Source organism: Mixophyes fleayi, chromosome 3, assembly GCF_038048845.1.
Source record: "Mixophyes fleayi isolate aMixFle1 chromosome 3, aMixFle1.hap1, whole genome shotgun sequence".
Taxonomy (NCBI): Eukaryota; Metazoa; Chordata; class Amphibia; order Anura; family Limnodynastidae; genus Mixophyes; species Mixophyes fleayi.
The window spans coordinates 256,050,324-256,073,165 of NC_134404.1; the positions used below are offsets into that span (position 1 = coordinate 256,050,324).

The window sequence follows — 22,842 nt, forward strand, 5'->3', positions numbered from 1 at the left end:
GTTTCAGGTAAAGAAAGTGGATACACACGACCCCTAGGAGGAGTCTTGCCAGGTAGAAGATCGATCGGACAATCAAGAACGATGAGGAGGGAGACGTTCAGACTGAGTTTTATCAAATACATCGGCAAATGAAGCATACTGAGGAGGAAGTCCCGGTGAGGAATGTGAAATGGAAGATTGCTGTATTTTAAGAGGAGTAACTTGGGAGAGACAACGATTATGACATTCAACTCCCTAAGACGTAACTTGAGGAGTGCGCCAGTCAATCTGGGGAGAATGACATTGAAGCCATGGAAGGCCTAAAACAATCGGACTTGTAGTAACAGGGAGAATTAGAAACAAAATTTCTTCTTGGTGTAGAACACCAATCTGAAGCGTTACTGGAGACGTGCTCTGGGTGATGAGACCATTAATAAGACGTGATCCGTCGATATCAGTCACAGTAATCGGTGTCTTCAGAGTAATCACTGGTAGGGACCATTGATTCACTAGGGATTTAGAAATGAAATTTCCCGCTGCTCCAGAATCGATAAGTGCTTGGGACTCAAAGGACTTGGTAGCAAAAGAAATCGTAACATCAAAAGCGCAGACTTTTAATTTTGTAGAACATGGAGAGGACTCCAGGGACCCTAACTTCACCTCTCCAGAACTAGTTAGGGCCTGGCATTTCCCGATTTCTTAGGGCATGAATTAAGCAAATGTGTGGAATCAGCACCATAGATACAAAGTCTATTCTTTACTCTTCGGTTCCTCTCCTCAGAAGTTAATTTGGAACGTCCGATCTCCATGGGGATCACAGGAGATAAAGCTGGACAAAGTTGAGGGGTTGATCGAAGAAGTGCTTTAACTGAAGTTGTTTTTTCAGATTCCCTTTCACGAAACCTCATGTCTACACGATGGCAGAGGGAAATCAGATCTTCTAATGACGTAGGTAGTTCTTGGGTAGTCAGTGCATCTTTAATTTTATCAGAAAGCCCCTGCCAGAAGGTCCACTGAAGTTCAGAGGCTAATATCCTAAATTGAATGACGTACTGGCCTACTGTACGAGAACCTTGACGTAAACGAAGAATGCTGGAAGCAGCGGAGATTACACGACCTGGTTCATCGAATACACTTCGGAACATCGAAATAAATTTGGCACTATCCTGTAATATTGGATCGTTCCTTTCCCATAGAGGGGAAGCCCATGCCAGAGCTTGTCCAGAAAACAATGAAATAAGATAGGCCACTCTGGAACGATGAGTAGAGAAATTTTGAGGTTGGAGCTCAAAATGAACTGAACATTGGTTGAGAAAACCCCTACAAGTTTTGGGGTCTCCATCATACTTTGACGGAGTAGGCAGGTGAAGCGTGGAAGCTGTAGACACCTGGGATGGCACTGGGGAAACGGAGGAAGGCACAGGAGCATCAGCATTAGCTGTGATATTCTGTCCAGATGTTCCTTGGGAGGCTAACGCCTGGTAACATTGTAATAACAGCTGTTGGCGAGCATCCTGTTGCTCCATACGGGTGACCAGATGCTGCAGCATCTCTTTAGCTGTAGGTTCCGAATCTGGGTCTGTCATGGCCTGATCTTACTGTCACGGGCACTAGGAGTCTTTACCCAGGGATCACCAGGTGATGGACTTACCAGAGCAATATAGGTGGTAATATGGTACACTGGTAGCGGGGTGATCACGGAACAGGAGACAGCAGATGGTAGAGAATGCTCGAGGAAAGTCTATGACTAGCAGCACTGGTAATATATATAGGTAATAGTACACGAGGAACTAAATGGACAAAGGAAACGTGAGGGTAGTCAGTGGTCTGCGGATAGCAAGTTGTACCACTGCTATAGTGAGGAGGAATGTCCAGAAATAACGAGGAGGTGATGAGAGTCAGCGGTCTGCGTTAAGCAAGTTGTACCGCTGTCTAGGTGAAGGAATGGAATCCTAGGTGGAGGTATCCGGAGAGTCAGTGGTCTGCGTTAGCAAGTTGTACCACTGCTATGTGGAAGGATACTGGAAACAGGTGACACAGGGAACAGGAATCAGTGGTCTGCCTCTAGCAAGTTGTACCACTGAAATATATGTGAGGAGGAGCACGGGGAGATAAATGTAATACAGAGTATACACGGGCACACTGAACTTGATCCCACGATGATATGCACCAAGTATTAATAACTGAGCAGCACTGCACAAATATACAAAGTCACGGGAACTATCCAGACTACAAGGTAACACAGTCAAATGATGGCAATAATCTCAGTGGATAGGCAACTCCAGAGAAGAATAACTCAGTCCAGCAAGGTATGCAATACACGAGCACAGTCAATGATAAGTATGCATACCGTGGTTCAGAAGAGCAGGCTGTCAGAAAGGAGTGCAGGGATAACTGAGCGGCAGGAGGCCGGCAGGATGCGAAGTCCCAGGGAAATGGAAGCGGAATCCAAGTAGGTGCAGCGCACAGGTAGGTAGACCAGCAACGATGGAAACAATACTCAGGAAGCAGTAGTATATAGGACTGGTCGCCTGGAGATCACTGAAGAGTAGAAGTGGTATGGCAGGGAAGACAGCAGCGGAGCGTTGATCCAATGCAGACAGGTGAGTTGACACAGGCAGGAACACTGTAGAAGCACGGAGAGCGGATCAGCTGGCTGCAGACACGAGGAGTACTGGAGAGTAGCGATAAGCAGGACACTGCAGATACACGGAGGTAGCGGATAGGAATCAGCAGGTGCAGTCACGATGAAACACGAGAGAGTTGAGGTAAGCTGGAACTGTTGAACACGGAGACAGTGGATAGGAATCAGCTGGTGCAGTCTCGATGAAACACAGGAGAGTTGAAGTGAGCTGATAACTGTAGTGCACGGAGGCAGCGGATAGGAATTAGCTGGAGTAGACACGATGAAACACAGGAGAGTAGAAGTGGTCTGGAAACCACAGGAGAGTTGAAGTGGTCTGGAAAGCACAAGGGAGTTGAAGTGGTATGGAAACCACAGGAATCAGCAGGGCTGAATACACGAGGAAACACAGGAACACCTTCAGAGGCTCATGGGGAATGAGACTCCAAGATCAGGCAACGAGGTATAGACAGCAGGTGCTTTAAATAGGGAGTGTTGCCTGATCAGCCAATTAACTCAAAGGAACAGATACTGAAGGTTTGAAAGGGCTGCACATGCGCAGACCCTCAGGATGGTGGACGGCCACGGTTCCTAAACATACGGGAAGAAGCACTCACAGTCTGGTGAGTGACAATGAAACTCCAAGCACCTTTCTGAAAAGTTTGTGATGGTGTCTTTAAAACTAACGCTGTGGTTTTGTAGCACTTTAAATAGAAGTATCTGTCCAGGTGCTGAGGAGTGTCAAATTTCAGCTATATCTTGCCTCTGCTTATTTTGACCAATCTTGTCAAAGACGTAGTCTAGAAGTTGAGGTCGGTTCAGGGAATGGCATATCCCGAGATTTCAATTAAGTCACCCCATCTGCCACTGAGGAAACGACATGTGTAACATTGTCTCTCCGAATAATTAGCTTAACAAGGAATCCCCATTTATAAGTGATATCCTCATCTCTCAAGGCTTTAGTAATGGCGTGGAAAGATCTACGTTTAGTTATCGTAACATATGAAAAGTCTTGGAAAATCTGAAGGTCACCTAAGGAGGTGATCAGCATTGACGTCTGATCTAGCAGTTCCGAATACATGCTCCTGAACCGGAAAGAAGTGGACCCTCATAAGAGTGTCTTTAGGCATATTGTCCGGAGCTGACCTGGGGCTTGGGGAGCTTATGGATGCGATCTATCATCAGATTCTGTTCCGTTGCTTCAGGTAATAATTTGCGGAAAAGCTCAGTAACATAAGGGAGCAATTCAGGAGTGACTGAATCTGGAATACCTCTAATCCTAATATTGTTACGCCTAGATCTATCTTCCATATTCGCAATTTTATCTCAATATGTATGAACTTCTTGTAGCTTTTTATGCTCTGTTATGAGGTATTTGTGGGAGGCCACCAACTCCTCCATTTTATCTTCAATATGACTGGTAAGTCCGCCCAGTTGAGTAACTTCCCGATGTATTTCCTTTATAGATTACCTAATTTCTGACAGAATTTCAGTTTTAAATAGAGATAACATATTCTGCATTGTCTTAATCGTGAGTGGGTCATCAGAATCTACATTATCTGCAAGTTCTTTATCAGTGGTATCTTTACGTTTACTTGCTGCTTGAGTAGCTGGGGCACTGGTGGAGGGCCTATCTTTAAACATTTCCAACTTCTTAGCGCCGCCGGTACTAGGGGTAGTATTGTGGGGCTTAAAAAATTGGACTGGTGACGCAGAAGTAGCAGCCTTTATTTTTTTTAGGAGCCATTACCAGATCAACTGGGCAAACCAATAACGAGAGTTGAAAAGCATCAGGTTGTCACGACCTGCATCCTGCAGCTCCTGTCTGCAGGTACTTTGTTGGACCTTTTGCATATATTGTATTCTGCCTGTAGTACCACTGCCCACCAAAGAGGCCACTGTGGTACTTAGACTGCTCTTACCTGCCTTGTCATTGCTGGAAGCTTTACACTTGCTTCTGGCCTATATAAGCCTGCCTGTCCCAAGCAACTTTTGCCAGATCATCAGGTCAGGGACTGATGTGAGTGAGTTCTCTGTACAGCACTGTGGAATTGATGGAGCAATATAAATAAATGGTAATAATAAGAACAGGTTGTAGTATTATAATATGGCCACTAAATGTCAGTAGAGCCTCAGCTTCTGAAAATGGGTATTTTCCAGCCCAATATATATCAATTGGATATTAGAACAGACCACCAAGCTTGCAATAAAAAGTGAAAAAGTGAAAGTTTAGGAAACAAAGCATTGGTGTCGTGTGAGTTTCAGACCATCTGCCCACTGACCAGGCGATTTGATTTTACCCATGTATTTGCTTTTTTTCATCAATAATTTGTATTGAAGTTTTTGCAAAATATTTGGGCTACAGAAAAAAAGAAGGGGAATCAACAAGGTGGGATACAGGGGGTACCCCCTCGCAGAGGTAGGGGGGTGCTCAGTGAGTATTACAACAAATATTAATACACACATTGTAAAAATAGAAGAGACCCAATAAAACAAAAAAACATTGCAATGCACATCATAGAAACATAGAACATCTAAAAGATGCAGTCGGGGGAACCACTAATCTTCTTGGGGGGAATCAGGTAAAGCCAGGAGCAAGCGGGTGGAAGAGGAGAAATATGACCCTCTATTTATACCTGTTCCCTCTGTAACATATACATGCCACTTGAACCACTTCATGATTGGGGTCGAAGCAGAAGGCGAGCTAAGGGAGGACAGAAACCTCCAGTGGAGCAGAAGGGCATGGGAGGTTTCTGTCCTCCCTGAGACCGCCTTAGGACACCTGTGTTACGGTTTGACATGTGTACCACCCCAGTCAAACTCCCCACCTGCCACTGTCCTCGGAGTGGGGACATCTATCGTCTCAATTTCAAAGCTGTACTGTATTTTAGAAACCATTCAAGCTAGCGTAGGTGATTTATAAAGTGCTTTTTACAGAAACATAAATGCTAATTTTCAGGTTTTTAACACTGAACAAAGTACGGGGTGCTAAAGTACGGGGTGCTGAAAACTTAAGAAAATTAATAAAAAAAAATTAAACTTTGGTCAATATAAATACATACAATGTTTTTATACATATTTATATTTAGATTCCACTCTTTTTCTTTCTGCAAACAACCTATTGGATCCTCTTCAGTCAGGCTCTCGCTCTCAACACTTCACAGATACTGCCCTGACCAAGGTTGTCAATGATTTGATTGCAGCTAAAACTAAAGGCCATTACTTTCTTCTAATTCTCCTGACTCTCTCTGCTGTATTTGACATTGTTGACCACTCTCTCCTCATACAAACGCTACAATTCCTAGGTCTTCAAGACACTGTCCTATACTGGTTCCCATCCTACCTAGATAATAGCTCTTTCAGGGTTAATTTCTCTGGATCTACCACAGCTCAGCTTCCTTTATCAGTTCGACTACCACAAGGCTCAGTTCTTGGTCCTCTGCTTTTCTCTATCTGCACTGCTTCTCTTGGAAATCTAATACGATCCTTTGGATTCAGTATCATCTGTTATGAATCCCGTGGATATTTAGTGGATCCCTTGTAACTGCCAGGTGATATTGCTCATTCAGGGACGCGGAATCTAACGGGTAGGTGGTGATCACCAGGGACTCCCGCTAGGGGGTATTGACTTTGCTGCTCTTATTCCGCAGGTCGCGTCCCTTGGATAAGTGTAGGGCAGTGTAGCAGGCGGAGCCAGACAGGGAGGAAAAATGATGGCAACTCAGAGGAGTACGGGAGAAGTAACACTATAGCTGACCTGATATTAGTAGCGCAGAGCAGCAGCAGAAGAGTCTCTGGGACAGTGGTAGTTCAGTAATAGAATGATGGCTGATGTGAAGATGGTAACTCAGAGCAACAGTAGGTGAGTCACTGGTACAGCGGCAGTTCAATAAAGACAGTAGTGGAGTGGAACTATAGCTGATCCGAAGATGGTAACTCAGAGCACGGCAGGTGAGTCAGACCGAAAGGAGCCAGGTCCTTACAAAGATAGAATGAACTCGAAGAACAGGCATCGGAGGAAGTGGAGGTTTAAATAGTGATCCAAAATGCCAGGACGAATGGGGAACAAATAGAAGGTCATAAGAGAGGGCAGTAGGCTTGCACATGCGCAGAGCAGATGGTAGATGTACCCAAAGGTGTAATCAGGATACCGGAATCACTGCTTACAGGAGGAAGGTAGCAACACTGGTGCCTGTCCGCAGGGCCGGCGTGTGACATCATCTTTATGCAGATGATACATAAATTTATCTATCCTCTCCTGATCTCTCACTATCTGTGTCTCGCATTACTGACGGTCTTTCTGCCATTTCATCTTGGATGTCCTCTCACTAACTCAAACTCAATATTTTAAAAACAGAATTAATAATATTTCAACCCACCAACAAAAGCGTCTTGCCTCACATTTCTATTTCTAATTATGTTGATAACACAACCATAAATCCCACCGTGCAAGCTCGCTGTCTAGGTGCAATCCTTGACTTGCAATTATCCTTTCTTCCCCACATCAACTCTATATTTACATTATGCAGCACACATTTAAAAAGCATTTTCAAAAAACGTACATATCTCACACAGGACACTGCAAAAACTTTAATTCATGCACTCGTCATCTCCCGCATCGACTATTGCAATTGCCTCCTTAGTGGTCTTCTTAAAATCAGACTCAAGCCCCTACAATCTATTTTGGACACAGCAGCTAGATTGATTTTCCTTGCAAATCATCCTTCCTCTGCTGAACCATTCTGTCAGTATCTACATTGGTATTTCAACAAATCCAATATAAAATTCTTCTACTAACATACAAGGCCATCAACAAACTTGCACCAGCATACATCTCTTGTTTCAAAATATCTCCCAACTCGACACCTCCATTCTGCACAAGATCTGCGTCTCTCTTCCACTCTCATCACATCCTCCCATTCCTGGTTACAGGACTTTTTTCGGGCTGCACCCACTTTGTGGAATTCCCTCCCTGGCACAATAAGACATTCCTCTGGTCTTCAAACCTTCAAGCGTTTTCTGAAAACCCACCTCTTCAGACAAGCTTATAATATTCCTCAACTACCCTCTTAATCTCCCTAGGTTACCATATTACCACACTCTACACAGTTTACACAAGACAAAAAAACTATGACCAACATTGTTGTGCATTGATCATATAGCCCACTAAATAGTTTTTACCTCTGCATTCTAGCTGGACCAATATGCAATATAATGAAGCATTTACCTTTGTGTATCAAACTCCTATTGTCACACATTCACTGTCCACTTAGGTTTACCTGTAAACCTGCTAGTTAATGCAAATATCTAATTAGCCATTTATGTGGAAGAAACTCAATGCATGAAAGCATGGTCAAAAATTGCCCTTCTGCTCCACGGGAGGTTTCTGTCCTGCCTGAGCTCGCCTTTGGACACCTGCGTTACGGTTTTACAGGTGTACCGCCCCAGGCAAACTCCCTACCTGCACAAGACTAGAGAAGAAATGTGATCTAAGTGACTTTTGCTGTGGAGTGATTATTGGTGCTTTATAGGTTGTGTCAGTACCTCAGAAACTGCTGATCTCTTGGGACTTTTACACACAACAGTCTCTAGAGTTTACAGAGAATGATGCTCAAAACCATTACCATCCAGTGAGCGACAGTTCTGTCGGTGGAAACACCTTGTTAATGAGAGGCATCAGAAGAGAATGACCATCCTGGTTCCAGTTTATAGGAAAGCGACTAACTCAATTAACCGTGGGTGGTATGCAGAAGAGCATCTCTGAATTCACAGCGCATCCAACCTTGAACTGGATGTGCTACAGCAGCAGAAGACCACATAGCACCCTTGTGACCACCCTGCAACACATAGTACCCTTGTCACAGCCACACAATACAGAGGGCAACCTTGTGACCGCCGAACGATACATAGGGACCCAATACAGAGAGCAAAATATGATTTTTATTGATACGAACAAACTGTGCAGTTAATGCGTGAGAATGTGATTATCAGTTGTTGGTCATTTTCAAACCTCTTAACACCTCAAATGGCCAAAGGGGAATGTATAAGATTTGTTATATATAACTATTCTTTCTTCAAGTATTCATACATCGGAGCAGACTTCAAAATACAAATAGCCAAACACAGTTAACTGTCAGTGGCACCAGGACATAATTTTCATTGAAAAAATTAGTAATTTGCTGTAAGAAAAGGAACCGATGATTATGTTAATACACAAGGGCTATTGACACATGCATATTATATTTTCACATATCCCTTGTTCGGCCTGTTGTCACATATCCCGTTAAAAATAAAGTGTACTTACCTATTGTGTTAAATGCCATTGACCTCCGTCTGGGACTGGGTGGAAGTTGGTACTTCACGAGTCACATACAGCCTCTGTAGACACAGCCCCTACTCCACTCAGCAACAGGCAGCCTCACAATTGGCTGCCTTTTGCTTTCCAATGACAGGAGTGCCCCCTAGAAACCAGGGAAGCCTCACCAACCTTTCCACACCAGGTGCCCTCACCCAAAATATTTTTTTTTTTTAACTCCTGGCTGGCCTGGGCCTATTTCTCTGTAGAGGCCCGGGGCTGCAGTCCCTTCAGGCCCATTCTTAATCCGGCCCTGGGAATATTTCAACCCAGTTAGATTCTCTACACCCTCTATCCTCATGGGATGGGGGGGGATATCAAGAGAGAAAGATAATCCCATACATATTACGATTCTAATGCTCGATGTGGATCTCGAATACTAAACTTATTCTAATCATATTTTAAAATGTCATATCTATCTAGCATAAAAAAAAACTTTTATACTATCTTAACCAGTAGTTTACAAATTTGAATATTACCTGTTTGGTGTGCTAAAAAGTGACTAATCACCCTATACAATAAATACTATAGAGAAATTTCAATTTCATTTTTCACAAAAACCAATAGTTTAATTTAATCCATCTGGAACCAATGTTTGCGATGCAGAGACGATGTGGATCTTTAAAATGCAAAGACGCTGATATCTAGTACCCCCATCTTGATGTTAACCCTATCTGTTCTACACTAAATAATCTCAATCCCACTGTATCTGTCTTATGGAATTGAGAAAAATGTTGGCATGCACTGTGTGTTTGTAAACCATTTGTATGTTCTGTTTATGTTCCCTAACATGAATTTTAGGAATCTTGTGGTACTTCCAATATGTTGCAATTTACACACACTGTGACATAAATTACATAAGTGGATTTACAGTTGATAAATTGTCTACTGTAACAGATAAGACTTTTCCCATTAGAGTTCATTTATTTCGTTTTAAAAACCATAAAATCACATGTTAGGCAAGTTTGTTTATTACATTTAAAACAACCTAACTTTTTAGATGGAAACCAACCTGTTTTCTCTGGAGGTGTGGAATCAGATCTAAAATGGCTAGGTGCTAATATATTCTTCTGATTCTTATTCTTCCCAAAAAACTACTCTTAATATTTCACCCAAAACAGGTTACAACACAGAATCTTGTTTTAACAGTTCAACATTTTTGGTGATTGCTTTTTTAATCTAGAACGATCTATTGTTAAACTTGGAGACAAAAACGGACATATCTTGACCATACAGACTGCCTGTTTTTTTAACCTTCTTGGACCATTTTTGTTGCTTGTGTCATGAAGTATTCGTCCAAGGTCCAATTGTGTCATAGATGAGTTAATAGACTCTTAGGAATATTGGCAACCCAAGGTTTATAAAGGCTACTTTTGTCATGCAAAAAATTATTAGCATTTACCTGTTTGTTATAAGTGGTGGAAATAATTTTGTAATCTTTGATTGAGAGAGTGACATCCAAATAATTAACCATTTTTGAATAATAAGAATGAATGAATGAATGTAAGGTTATAATTGTTAGTATTTAAAAAAGAGATTGGTGAGCTAATTCAGAACCCCCTTTCCAAATAATAAATTAATCATCTGTATACCGGTCATAGAATACCAGGTTCGCCCTGAATGGGCCATTCCAGTGTAATGTATCCTTCAGTTGTCCCATATAGATGTTTGCAAAACTCGAGGCAAACCTGGTACCCATGGTCATGCCCAGTATCTGTAAATAATAAGTGTTATCAAAAGGAAAATAATTAGAGTGAGAATAAACAATATAGAATCTAAAATAAAAGTTTAATGCATCTGTGGGATCATACTTGCCTTTTTTAGAATCTGTTCCACAGCTGCCACTCCCTCTTTATGGTGTACTATGCCTGTACAGCTAATGCAAGGAAACCATATCTGGGTTCAGATGTTATTGATTCCAATAGTGACAAAAGGGATGTAGTATCGCGAATGTATGACTTCAAAGTTAAAACATGTGGTTGTAAAAAGTGATCAACATAAAAAGATAGACTAGATGTAAGAGAACCAATTCCCAAGATCATAGGTCGCCCTTGTGGATTAACAAGTGATTTATGAATCTTTGACAAAAAATAAAAAACAGGAGTGATGGGGTGTTCAGTAAAAATAAAATAAAATTCATCCTCTAGTTATCTTAGAGATGACTGTTAAAAATAATTTTTTCCTACCTGTTGTGCTGAGCGCCGGTGACCTCAGTCTGGGACTGGGTGGAAGTTTATACAGCACGAGTCACACACAGCCGCTGTAGACACAGCTTCTACCCCGCTCAGCAGCAGGAGGACTCCTGATTGGCGGCTTGTTGCTCTCCAATGAAAGGACCCCCCACCCCACACTCAAGTGGAAGATTTAAAAGCCTGCCTGACGTGTTCCGTCTGACTCGGTCAGACTTTTTCAAAGACAATGTGGCAGTATCAGCATTAGCAAGCATAGTTACTATATAAAAATTATATATCTAAAAGAAATATACATATATTACTGTGCAAAAGTTTAAGGCAGGTGTGGAAAATGCTGCAATGTAAAAATGCTTTCAAAAATAGAGGTGTTAATATTTTATTTTTTATCAATTAACAAAATGCAAAGTGAATGAACAGAAGAGAAATCTAAATCAAATCATTAATTGGTGTGACCACCCTTTGCCTTCAAAACAGCATCAATTCTCCTAGATACACTTGCACATAGTTTTTAAAGGAACTCTGCAGGCAGGTTGTTCCAAACATCTTGGAGAACTAATCACAGATCATCTGTGGATGTAGGCTTGCTTAAATCCTTCTGTCTCTTCATGTTATCCCAGACAGTAGAAGATAATTGTGCATTCTCTTAGCATACAGTACTTGCCAGCAATGCTGGAACCATATGATTTCCTAAAGACATATAACTCACAAGGGAAATCTGTCATTGGTCAAATTAAAGCGATATTAGTTTAAAGTATAGTAAAAGAAGATAATTGTGCAGTTTATAAGCATACTGTACTTGGCAGCTTTGGAACCGTATGATGGCATAAAGCCTTATAAATCATGAGGAAATTCTGTCATTGGTGAAATTGCAAGAAAGAAATATGGGTTTAATGTATAGTAGAAGCAGATAGTTGTGCAGTCTATAAACATACTGTACATGGAAGCTTTGCTGGAACCATATGATGTCATAAAGACTTTTACCTTACAAGGAAATTCTCTGATCGCTCAAACTTAAAATGACAGAAATATGAATTTAAAGTAAATTAGTAGAATATAGTTGTGCAGTCTAGAAGCATAATGTATGTGGCAGCTTTACTGGAACCATATGATGTCATTAAAACTTCTACCCCACAAAGGAATTCTACAATTTGTCAATTTACATTACAGAAATATATACTTAAAGTACAGTAGAAGATAGGTGTGCAGTCTATACACTCACTCTACTTGTGAGCTTTGTAGGAACCATGTGATATAAAGACTTATACCTCACAAGGGAAATCTGTCATTGGTCAATTTACAAGACAAAATGTGAGTTTAAATTAATAGTAGTAGAAGATAGTTGCACAGTCTATAAGCATAATGTACTCAACAGTTTGTCAGAAACAATATGAGGTCATTAACAATTATAGCTCACAAGGGGTTTCTGTCATCGGTCAATATATATGACAGAAATATGAATTTAATGTCTAGTAGTAGAAAATAGTTGTGCAGTCTATACGCATACTGTACTTGCCAGCTCTGCTGGAACCATATGATGTCATAAAAACTTATTCCACGCAAAGGAATTCTGTCATTGGTAAATTTACATGACAGACACCTAAATTTAAAGTAAAGTAGTAGAAGATAGTTCTGCAGTCTATAAGCCTATTGTACTTGGCAGCTTTACTGAAACCATATGATGTCATAAATGCTTATACCTCACAAGGAAATTCTGTTATTTTAAAATTTACATGACAAAAATATATGAGTTGAAAGTATAGTATTAGAAGACAGTTGTGCAGTCTGTAAGCGTACTGTACTTGTTAGCTATGCTGGAACCATATGATATACACAAAAAAGGAAAATTAGATCCGCTCAAGGGAGTGGACTCCTTTTCTAACACATACATTTAACTAATCATGTTAGATGAGGGGGTGCTTACCCAACTAAACATTGTATACAAAGTTTACAGTGTGATCTTAGCCACAATATTAGATTTGGATAATGAAGCATTCCAATTCACTAATAATTATAAAAGCATTTTAGTGGTCATTTATTAAAAACTAAACATATTAAAATCAAATAGGTGAAAAGAATTTAAAAAATCAGTAAAATAAAATCACAATCAGACCCTTCAACGGAGCCGCACTGAGATGTGTGCAAATTGTCATGGCTAAAAGCTATTATTATTATTATAGTGAGTTTTCCCAGATTCTTCACTGGCCGGTTATAATGCCATGGCTAACAGCTATTGTTATAAGCTTGTAGAACAGGTGGTAGAGGTCTTCACGTATAGCAGCAGCATTTTCCGTAGTTTGTTGCGCTCACATGTACTCAGATAACGCAGGTCTTATGCTCTGAATAGTGCAACACTATAACCGGCAGGGAGGCTAAGCCCTCCCTGCCCTAAATACTGACAGTGACCAATCAGGAGCAAACTCCAAAAACAAGATAATTGGTCCCAGCTGACACAAGGAACCAACTGTGCATGCACCTGGCTACCACCTTGACGGGTCAATGTTCTAATTAAATCATTCATAATACACGTGCCAGGCTGTGTGTACATGCCGGGAAGCGGCAGAGATTGGCATTGTTTCCCGACCGTTGCTCTGGCAACGGCCGGGTTGAGGAGGAAGTGACATCCTGGTCGTCATGACGACAGCCAGGACAAGCGGCACTAAGCATAAGCAAGCCACAGTGACTCGTATTAAAGCTGTGGCTCATATCAGTACCCCCTCTTGAGGAGGGGTTAAGGAACCCCTCCTCAAGAGAAGGGGTTAAGGAACCCCGACACCCTGGTTTCCTGGGAAATAGTTTGAAGAACTCCTTAATGTGCCTGACAGCATGTAAGCACCTCCGCGGATCCCAGGATCCTTTCTCCAGACCAGGACCCTTCCACTGTACCAGGAAATGGTTTTACCCCTGGACCTTTTTTATAATCAAGAATTTTTTCCACCATAAATCTCTGATGAGCCTCCAGGTTGACAGGCTGAGATCTCTGTGGCGGAGCCTAGATTTCCATGCAGGGACAGCAGTCTTCAGGAGAGAACAATGGAAAGTGTCTAGCATCCTAAGAGAACGGTGAAGCTTCAACCTGAAGGCGACAGGTTTGACCTGTTTGATAATAGAAAAAGGTCCAATGAATCTAGGGCCAAGCTTTTTACAGGGTTTTTTGAGCTTGATATTGCAAGTGGAGAACCAGACCCTTTGACCCACTTTAAAAGAACAAATTCTACGGTAACTGTCTGTAAACCTTTTAGACTAGAAAGAGGCCCGTAGCAAAACAGAGTGGACTTCCTTTCAGATAATCCTGAGATGAGAAGCCATGGAACGTATCCCAGAGAGGTAAGAATGGTTGAGAGAGGACAAGGAGTTGGACCTTGAATGAAAACGGAAATTATAGAAAAATGGAGAGATGTGAGTGGAGGAATGACACAAGTTATTATATACGAATGGTAGCCAAGATGACCAATTGTCTTGAAAGTCAGAGTTATAAAAGCGTAGAAACTGTTCTGAAAATTGATTAACTCTTTCAGTCTGTCCGTTGGACTGAGGATGATATGCTCATGAGAGACTGATGTTAATCCCAAGGAGGCTACAGAAGGATTTCCAGAATTAGGCAACAAATTGGGAGCCACGGTCTGAGACAATATCTACAGGTAAGCCATGGAGATGGAAAACATGTTGTATAAAGAGTACAGCCAGACTCTCAGCACTGGGAAGCTTGGTCAATGGAATAAAATGGGACATCTTACTGAAACGGTCCACTACTTTCCAAATGGTGTTGTTTCCTGAAGAACATGGCAGATCAACAATAAAATCCACTGACAAATGCGCCCAGGGTTTCGTAGGAGTATAGATGGGCATACGCTGGCCTGAGGGACAGCTTCTGGAAGTTTTGTTTTTTGTACAATCTTCACAGGAAAGAAAAACATTTTTTACTTCAGAGGACAAAGAAAGCAACAGAACATTTGTGCGAAAAGAAAGCACATGGATGCAATCTATGGTCACGGGGTGCCTCTGGGATAGGACAGCACCAGCACCCACCTCAAAGGTGTCTACCTCCAGTATGAATGGTAAATCCGGATTGGGATACTTTAGGACTGGTGCAGTGGTGAATGCCTTTCAAATAAGGCTATGGCCTCCGGTAACCAACAGCTGGAATCCACCCCTTTGCGGGTGAGGGCTGTAATAGGAACCACCAAATCAGAAAAGGTTCGGATGTTCTCCGGTAATAATTTACAAACTCCAGGAATCTCTGGATAGCTTTTAGATTAGTAGGGTGTACCCATTCCAGAATGGCTTGGACTTTGCTAGGATCCATAAAGAATCCATCCAAAGAGAGATTACATATACAAGGAACGACACCTTCTGAACTTTGAACTCACATTTTTCGAGTTTGGCGAAGAGATGATGCTCTCTAAGTCCTGGAAGGAAGACCTGTTTGACATGGAATCAATGCTGTGGCAGAGACTGAGAATAAATCAGGATATCATCCAGGTACACTACAACGAACTGTCCTAGAAAATCATGGAGAACTTCATTATTTAGATCTTGGAAGACGGCGGGCGCATTACACAGGCCGAAAGGCAAGACCAAATACTCGTAATGGCCAGATTGAGTGTTGAATGCAGTCTTCCACTCATCACCTTCCCTGATGCGAATTAGGTTGTAAGCACCACGTAGATCAGTCTTGGTGTAGACGGTAGCACCTCGAAGTTGATCGAACAATACCGAGATGAGTGGGAGCGGATAGGTGTTTTTAATGGTGATCTTGTTTAATCCTCAGAAATCAATGCAAGGGCGTAGACTGCAGTCCTTTATACACACGAAAAACACCCGGTTCCCACTGGGGATTTTGAAGATCTAATAAAACCTTTCTGTAGATTCTCCTCCACATATTCCAGCATTGCCGTAGTCTCAGGACCAGAGAGTGAGTATAACCTTCCTTTAGGCAATTTAGAACCTGGAATTAGATCAAAGGTGCAATCAAAATCACGGTGTGGAGACAGAGAGTCAGCTGCCTTTTTGGAAAACACATCCTGAAACTCACGATAAGGGAAAGGAAGTTGTTCAGGAAGGGGCTGCAGAAACGAAACCAAAGACTCAGGGTCAGACAATTTTGAGAGCAATGGGGACTCCAGCGGAGAGTCTCTCCTATGCTCCAATCAATAACTGGGTTATGGAGATGGAGCCAGGGATGACCCAGAGTCAGTGGAACAGAAGGGCAGTTAATGAGATAGAGAAACGGTTCCAGAATGAAGAGTTCCCATTGTTAGTTGCAATGCCTCTGTCTTGTAGGAATCCTCTCCCCGGGTAAAGGACCTACATCCAGGACACACTGTGATTGTAGTGTTGATTTCCATGAGAGGAATCCCAAGAGACTTGGCAAAGCCGATATATAAAAAATTCCCTGCGGAACCGCTATTAAAAAAGGCTGAGATGGCGGTGGAGTGTGATCCAAAGGGAATATGAGCGAGTACTAATAAGGTATTTTTGTAAGAAATAAATTGCAGACCTAGATGAATCTCTTCCACATTTTCTAGGGCTGTTCTTTTCCCGACTTGTTGGGACAGGAACAAAGAAGATGACCTTTGTTTCCACAGTATAAACAAAGACCTAATGTACGTCTCCTTGTTTTTTCCTCCAGAGAGAGACGATAAGCTCCTAGCTGTATAGGTTCTGCAGCTTCCATAGTAGGAGGAGACACAGAAAGGAGAGTACCTGAGGTAGATGCTTCCTTCTCAACTCTTCTCTCTTTGATGCGTCTATCAATCTATAAAGCAAGTTGCATAAGTCCCTCCAGAGAAGTAGGTGAAGGGTATTGAACCAGAAAGTCCTTAATTTGATCTGATAAGCCTAAACGGTACTCACTGTCAGTGGACCACCGCCGGAACTCGGCAGAGTATTCCTCAGCGGAGCGCCGGGCTTGCTTTAGCAATCTGAAGTGGCACTCAGCAGAAGCCACCCGATCCGGGTCGTCATACAGGAGGCTTAAGGCATTGAAGAACGTATCCATAGATCAAAATGAGGGACTATCAGAAGGCAAGCTGAAAGCCCAGGTCTGAGGGTCACCCTGAAGGAGCAAAATTACTATTCCCACTCTCTGTTTCTCAGAGTCGGAGGAGTGAGGCCTTAGGCGAAAATAAAGTTTGCAGCTCTCCTTAAAGTTGCGAAACAAGCTTCTGTCCCCAGAAAATCGGTCTGATGAATTGAACTTGGGCTCAACAGTAGGTGCCGGAGTAGCCTATTAGGTTCTGGAGACTTCTTCTTCTGCAGATAACCATTGTGACAGACCTTGAACCATCTGAGATAAGGTTTGAATCTGACCAGAGAAGAGGAGAAGCCAGAGAAGGATTTGTCCCGCTTTCCTCCATGAAAGTGAGTTTTCCCAGATTCTTTACTGGCCGGTTATAATGCCATGGCTAACAGCTATTGTTATAAGCTTGTAGAACAGGTGGTAGAGGTCTTCACCTATAGCAGTTGCCTTTCCCGTAGAGCTTGTTGCGCTCACAGGTAATCAGATGCACCCAGGTCATATACTCTGTGTAGTACAAGCTTATTGATAGAACCGTAGCGTGGGCAAGGGCATGACGGCAGGAGATAAGCGTAGTCACGGACAGGCCGAGGTCACAGGGCAAAAGCAGGCAGCGAGGTGGGGTCCAGGCAAAGGGTCAGGTCCGGCAGAAAAGCAGGATATCCGAGTCACAGGCAGAAGTCAGGGTCACCAGCAATAAATCACGGTCCAAAAAACAAGCCAAGGGTTATACACAGAGAGATCTATGCAGAAGTACAGGAACAAAGTACAGGAGCAGCTCAGCAGCCAGGAAACTGCACGCTATAACCGGCAGGGAGGCTAAACCCTCCCTGGCCTAAATACTGACAGTGGCCAATCAGGAGCAAGCTCCAAAAACAAGATAATTGGTCCCAGCTGACACAAGGAACCTACTGGGCATGCGACTGGCTACCACCTTGCTGTGTCGCAGTGCTAATTAAATCATTCAAAATAAATGCGCCCGGCTGTGTGTACATACCGGGACGCGGCAAAGATTGGAATTGTGTCCTGACCATTGCCCTGGCAACGGCCGGGTTGAGGAGGAAGTGACCCCCTGGTCGTCATGACGACGGCCAGGATGAGGGACACTAAGCACAAGCGAGCCACGGTGGCTCATAGTAAAACTGCCGCTTGTAACACAAATATCATGTCAAACAACTATGTCTGGTTGCGCAAATTTGGGTAAAGTCATAAATATAAATATAATAAATGTCCCTTAACAGCACATTTTGCTTTCAGGGAGCTGCAAGCAAAAAGCCGGTGTTGAAACTATCGTAATAACGGTAATAAAGCACATTATTACTGTAATAATAGTAATAATGCGCATGCCGCATTACTTTTACTCGTAACACGGCCAACTGAATTCCCCCCTACATGTCATAATTTTACATATCTTCTCAATCTTATCTGGCATGATTACACTGTAGACAGACAGGGAGAGACTAAGGTCAACTTTGATAGCAGCCAATTAACCTACCAGTATGTATTTGGAGTGTGGGAGGAAACCGGAGCACCTGGAGGAAACCCACGCAAACACAGGGAGAACATACAAACTCCACACAGATAAGGCCATGGTCGGGAATCAAACTCATGACCCCAGTGCTGTGAGGCAAAAGTGCTAACCACTAGGCCACTGTGCTTCCGTAAAGAAGATCAAAAGGAACCCTCGTGTGGCACAGCCCTAAATAAATGTGACAACATAAAGATAACCCCTTGTAAGAATTGTGGCACTAGGAGGTGACACATGTGGAGGGAGTCTTCACGAAGAGATGATCATGGTTTGATAATCAGAAATTCTTAGTGGTTATGCCTAAGGAGCACTTATCCCTTTTGATAAATGAATATTGCATTATTTATGCAGAACAATAAGGAATACAAAGTGTATAAACAATATTACACTATTTTGTGTTTTATTTCATATCTGGAAGATCTCAAGATTCACAAATAATTTGGATTAAATATAAGTATTTTTGTGTTTAATACAATTTTTGTACTTTAAGATCTATAGAAGATATGTGCAGCACATGAATTGTTCTTGTATTTTTTTGGTTGTTATTGATTTATTAGAACCTGTGCATGGTTCACTTTGGAATAATTTGGGCTGCAGTTAATTGTAGAGCGCTGTAAAATCTTCTCACACTTTTATACTACGTTTTTTAAAACAACCTTCCATTTTTCGATACATACGATCTCTTAAAGGGCTACCATCTTCCAAAAGGATAGTGGTCCTGGCTGAAAGACTGGCTATTGCTGCATCAACCTTAGTGACTGAACTCCATTTTGCAGCCTCATTTTCCCAGAAAGGATACATGTGATCAATTATATTACGGTTAATCTAAAGTATATCCAGTTGTTCCCATTTGTCTTTTACCTCCTGTTGCACTGGAAAAGCTTTACTCTTCTTGTTTCAATACTCAAAAAATGGATCTTGCAAAGACGACTTGTTTCATCAGTGTCATTGGTTATATAAATGTCTAAGAATATCCGCACTATCAAGCTTATATAGCCTAAGATCCTCTTTAATCTCCCCAGACTCATTGCTAGAGTAACAAACCTGGTCAGCAAGGATTCCTACAGACCCCTATGCAGACATACTAGGAGTACCATCATCATCTAAGTCCAGGTTTGTCTGTGATCTTGTTCTCTTCATCACATGTACGGCATATGAATCCTCATTAGTGACTTCAACCTTCAATAAATTAACACAGTAAATTTTTCTGGGGGCTACATACTGTATACACACACATATATATACATACATACATATATTCACACTCTTCAATGTCAAATGCTGAACACTATGTCTAATGTTGGGCATTCAAACATGACTTTTTTTCTTTTAATACACCCAATGACCATGCCTATTCTATGCCCATCTATAAGTACTCTAGGATCTGTGCCAATTTAAAAAGAGCAATCTACCACCATTGCAGTTCAATAGGCAAAAACACACAAATTCTCAATAACATTTTTTATTCAGGCTTTCAGTAGCTATGTTGAGTTGTAGTATGATTTGTTTACTGTACTGTTCTACCATGTATTGTCTTGTTGTTTGCCCTCTGTACGTGCGTGGCTTCATGTGGTACCCTATAACTAAAGAATAATAAAAATCATAATAATTAACAAAACTCCAGATACCCTAAATAGAAATAACCTATTTTTTTGTGATACACATCTTAATACAATGTAGGATTTTATATTTTTCATAACAATAGATTTTATTTGATTCTATCTACATGTGAAAATAACTATTATTTTCTTATCCCATTTGACAATGTTTCTTTGAAACTTCTGTTTTGCACAAAAAAACCATGCCACACTGTAATACACTCCTTACCATAAATGAATATATAAATCTATGAATATATAAAAATATGAATAGATAAAAACAGAAATGGAAAATGCAAATATTAGGATAAACATATACAATAGGTTTGAAACATTTCGACTCCTGTATGGAATCAGTTATCAATCCAAATTTGGAAACACTGGGTCTGCTTCAAATCGGTACGCAACTTGCACGCAAATTGTGGTTTGAAAAAAAGAGCACAGAACATGAGCATAGTTTTGACCATATTCAAATCCAAGTGGAACTTAAAGACGCCTTTCAATTTGAATATGGGTGTAATTACGCTTTGCCTAAATGGTACTTGCCATATGTAGACACACAGCACAGAGTGCAGCATACGCACAATCATATGTGCAATATAAGGTCACATCAGAACGCATCCAAAAAAAAGCAAACAAACCAGTATAATTATTAAAAATATGGCCGATTTTAAAAAATAAAACAGGTTTTCTGTATTTAATGTGAAAAAAATATAAAATCATATGTTTTTAATGTGTACTGTACATTTAATGTGTTTTTATGGTCTGTCTTACTTGCATGTTCTGTGCTAGCTAGTGGCATGCATACGTGTACTTTCCAAACAAAGACTATAAAATGTCAATAATCACTAATAGTTGGCACTTACATCTGTCCTGTAGCAGGTGCAAATGATAGGGCTGAAACAAGCGTACTTTAGAGAAATCCAAAACCTGAATCAGCAGCATCTGCATTAGAATGCTCTTGGGACACCCTTACTGTACATTGCCTATGTCCATGTGCTCAAGTTGTAGGCAGATGTAAGTTCATTTTTGTTCGGACATGAATTGCATGCAATTGCGTTCATTGGCATAAGGACCATTTCTGAGCATGCGCAGAGCTATTCCACGCAAGATTCGGCACACAAACAAACTTATGTCCGAACATAAATCAGATCCATTGTGCACAACATAATTTTGAACATCCAATTCCTACTTAATCAATAGTTTTATTTTGTATTATGCTTTAAACAAGCAATGACAAACATATATTTAGATTAAAGGTTACATTTATTTTTGTGTTTTTCAAGTTTAACTTTTCAGAAATTGAAGACTGTACAGCAGATTTTTATTCACTAGTTTAAAAAAGCAATATAAATGATAGAAGTGCAATATTTCACTTTAAGAGCTTGTGGGTAACATAACAGGTCAGTATCCCAAGATTTTGAAAAAAAAAATCCAACAACAACAGTAACTGATGTACAGGAGGACCTGAGTTGAAGAATCTGTCCATGGTAGGTATAGAATTGTGAACATTTGCAGTTTTAAAAATATCAAGATGTTATTCTGATACAACTCAGTCTGTGGTACTTGTTATCTTACCTAGTAAGATAAGCATTCATTTGCTACAGTGTGTTTAAAATCACTTTTAGTAAAGTGTGACTTTTTTGTTAGTGCAATCAGCTCCTTAGCACCTCATTGTGATAAATGGACTGCCAAAAAGCTCATAAGGAAAAAACATCAGCATAAGGGAACACTGGGACTCATTGAAGTTTGTTTCACTGGCATCAGTCCTGAAAATTGACCTGTAATAGATGGGAACAAGGTAGCTGCTCTTTTGTGGAGAAAAAAAATGACCCATCTTAGTAATACCATATATTAAATTTGTGTTTAATTTGGGTTAAATTTTCAAATTAATTGCTTGCATCTTCCATTCAGAACCCTTTGTAGTGACTGAAGCAATTATTTGGCAACCAGCTGGCATTAGCAAATTGGCTCAAGAGATTTTCATATATCTTAAAGTCGTGCAACCGGAAGCTTTTCTACAGGCACCTGCAGCCCTATAAAACAAAAATGACATCAGTATAGATATACAACTGTGTGTAGTGAAATCTGTGCTATGAGGATTGTGGAAATTGGTCTTGCTGTAAATTTGCATTGAAAATAAATATCAAAGTACATAATTCAAAAAGGCACAGTAGCAATATTTACTATAATGACAAGAATTTTTTAGGCAAGTGGACTGTATGATTGCACATGTTGTATAAGTGCACAAGTCACGATAATGTAAGTTTGCAATGACAATCTACTGCCCAAAACAGCAGACCACATGCATTGCAATCCTGCCCCTCATCCCAAGAGTTGAGCAACTGGATCAATGTCTAATTTGGCCACATAAGTTGTTGGTCTAATTGGACAAGATCTGGCTAATTGTTTCTAGGGCTCAGTAGCCAGATTTCTTCCATTGTCAGATCTACCAGTGCGGTCAGATGACTGCACACACAGGCCAATAACGGGCATTTATCCATTTCGATATGGCAATTATCAGGCATCATGGGTGTTTTTGGGGCCAGAC

General features: G+C 41.1%; 1 protein-coding gene across 1 annotated transcript in view; it reads right to left on the reverse strand.

Annotated features, from left to right (window-relative positions):
• Positions 1-21,472: 21,472 nt before the first annotated feature.
• The window catches only part of GNPAT (glyceronephosphate O-acyltransferase), a 70,956-nt gene continuing 69,586 nt past the window's right edge, over positions 21,473-22,842 (reverse strand). The window contains exon 16 of the mRNA XM_075203467.1: positions 21,473-22,327. Within this exon, the coding sequence (XP_075059568.1) occupies positions 22,284-22,327 (44 nt within the window). The 3' untranslated portion in view covers positions 21,473-22,283. The remainder of the gene's footprint in view (positions 22,328-22,842) is intronic.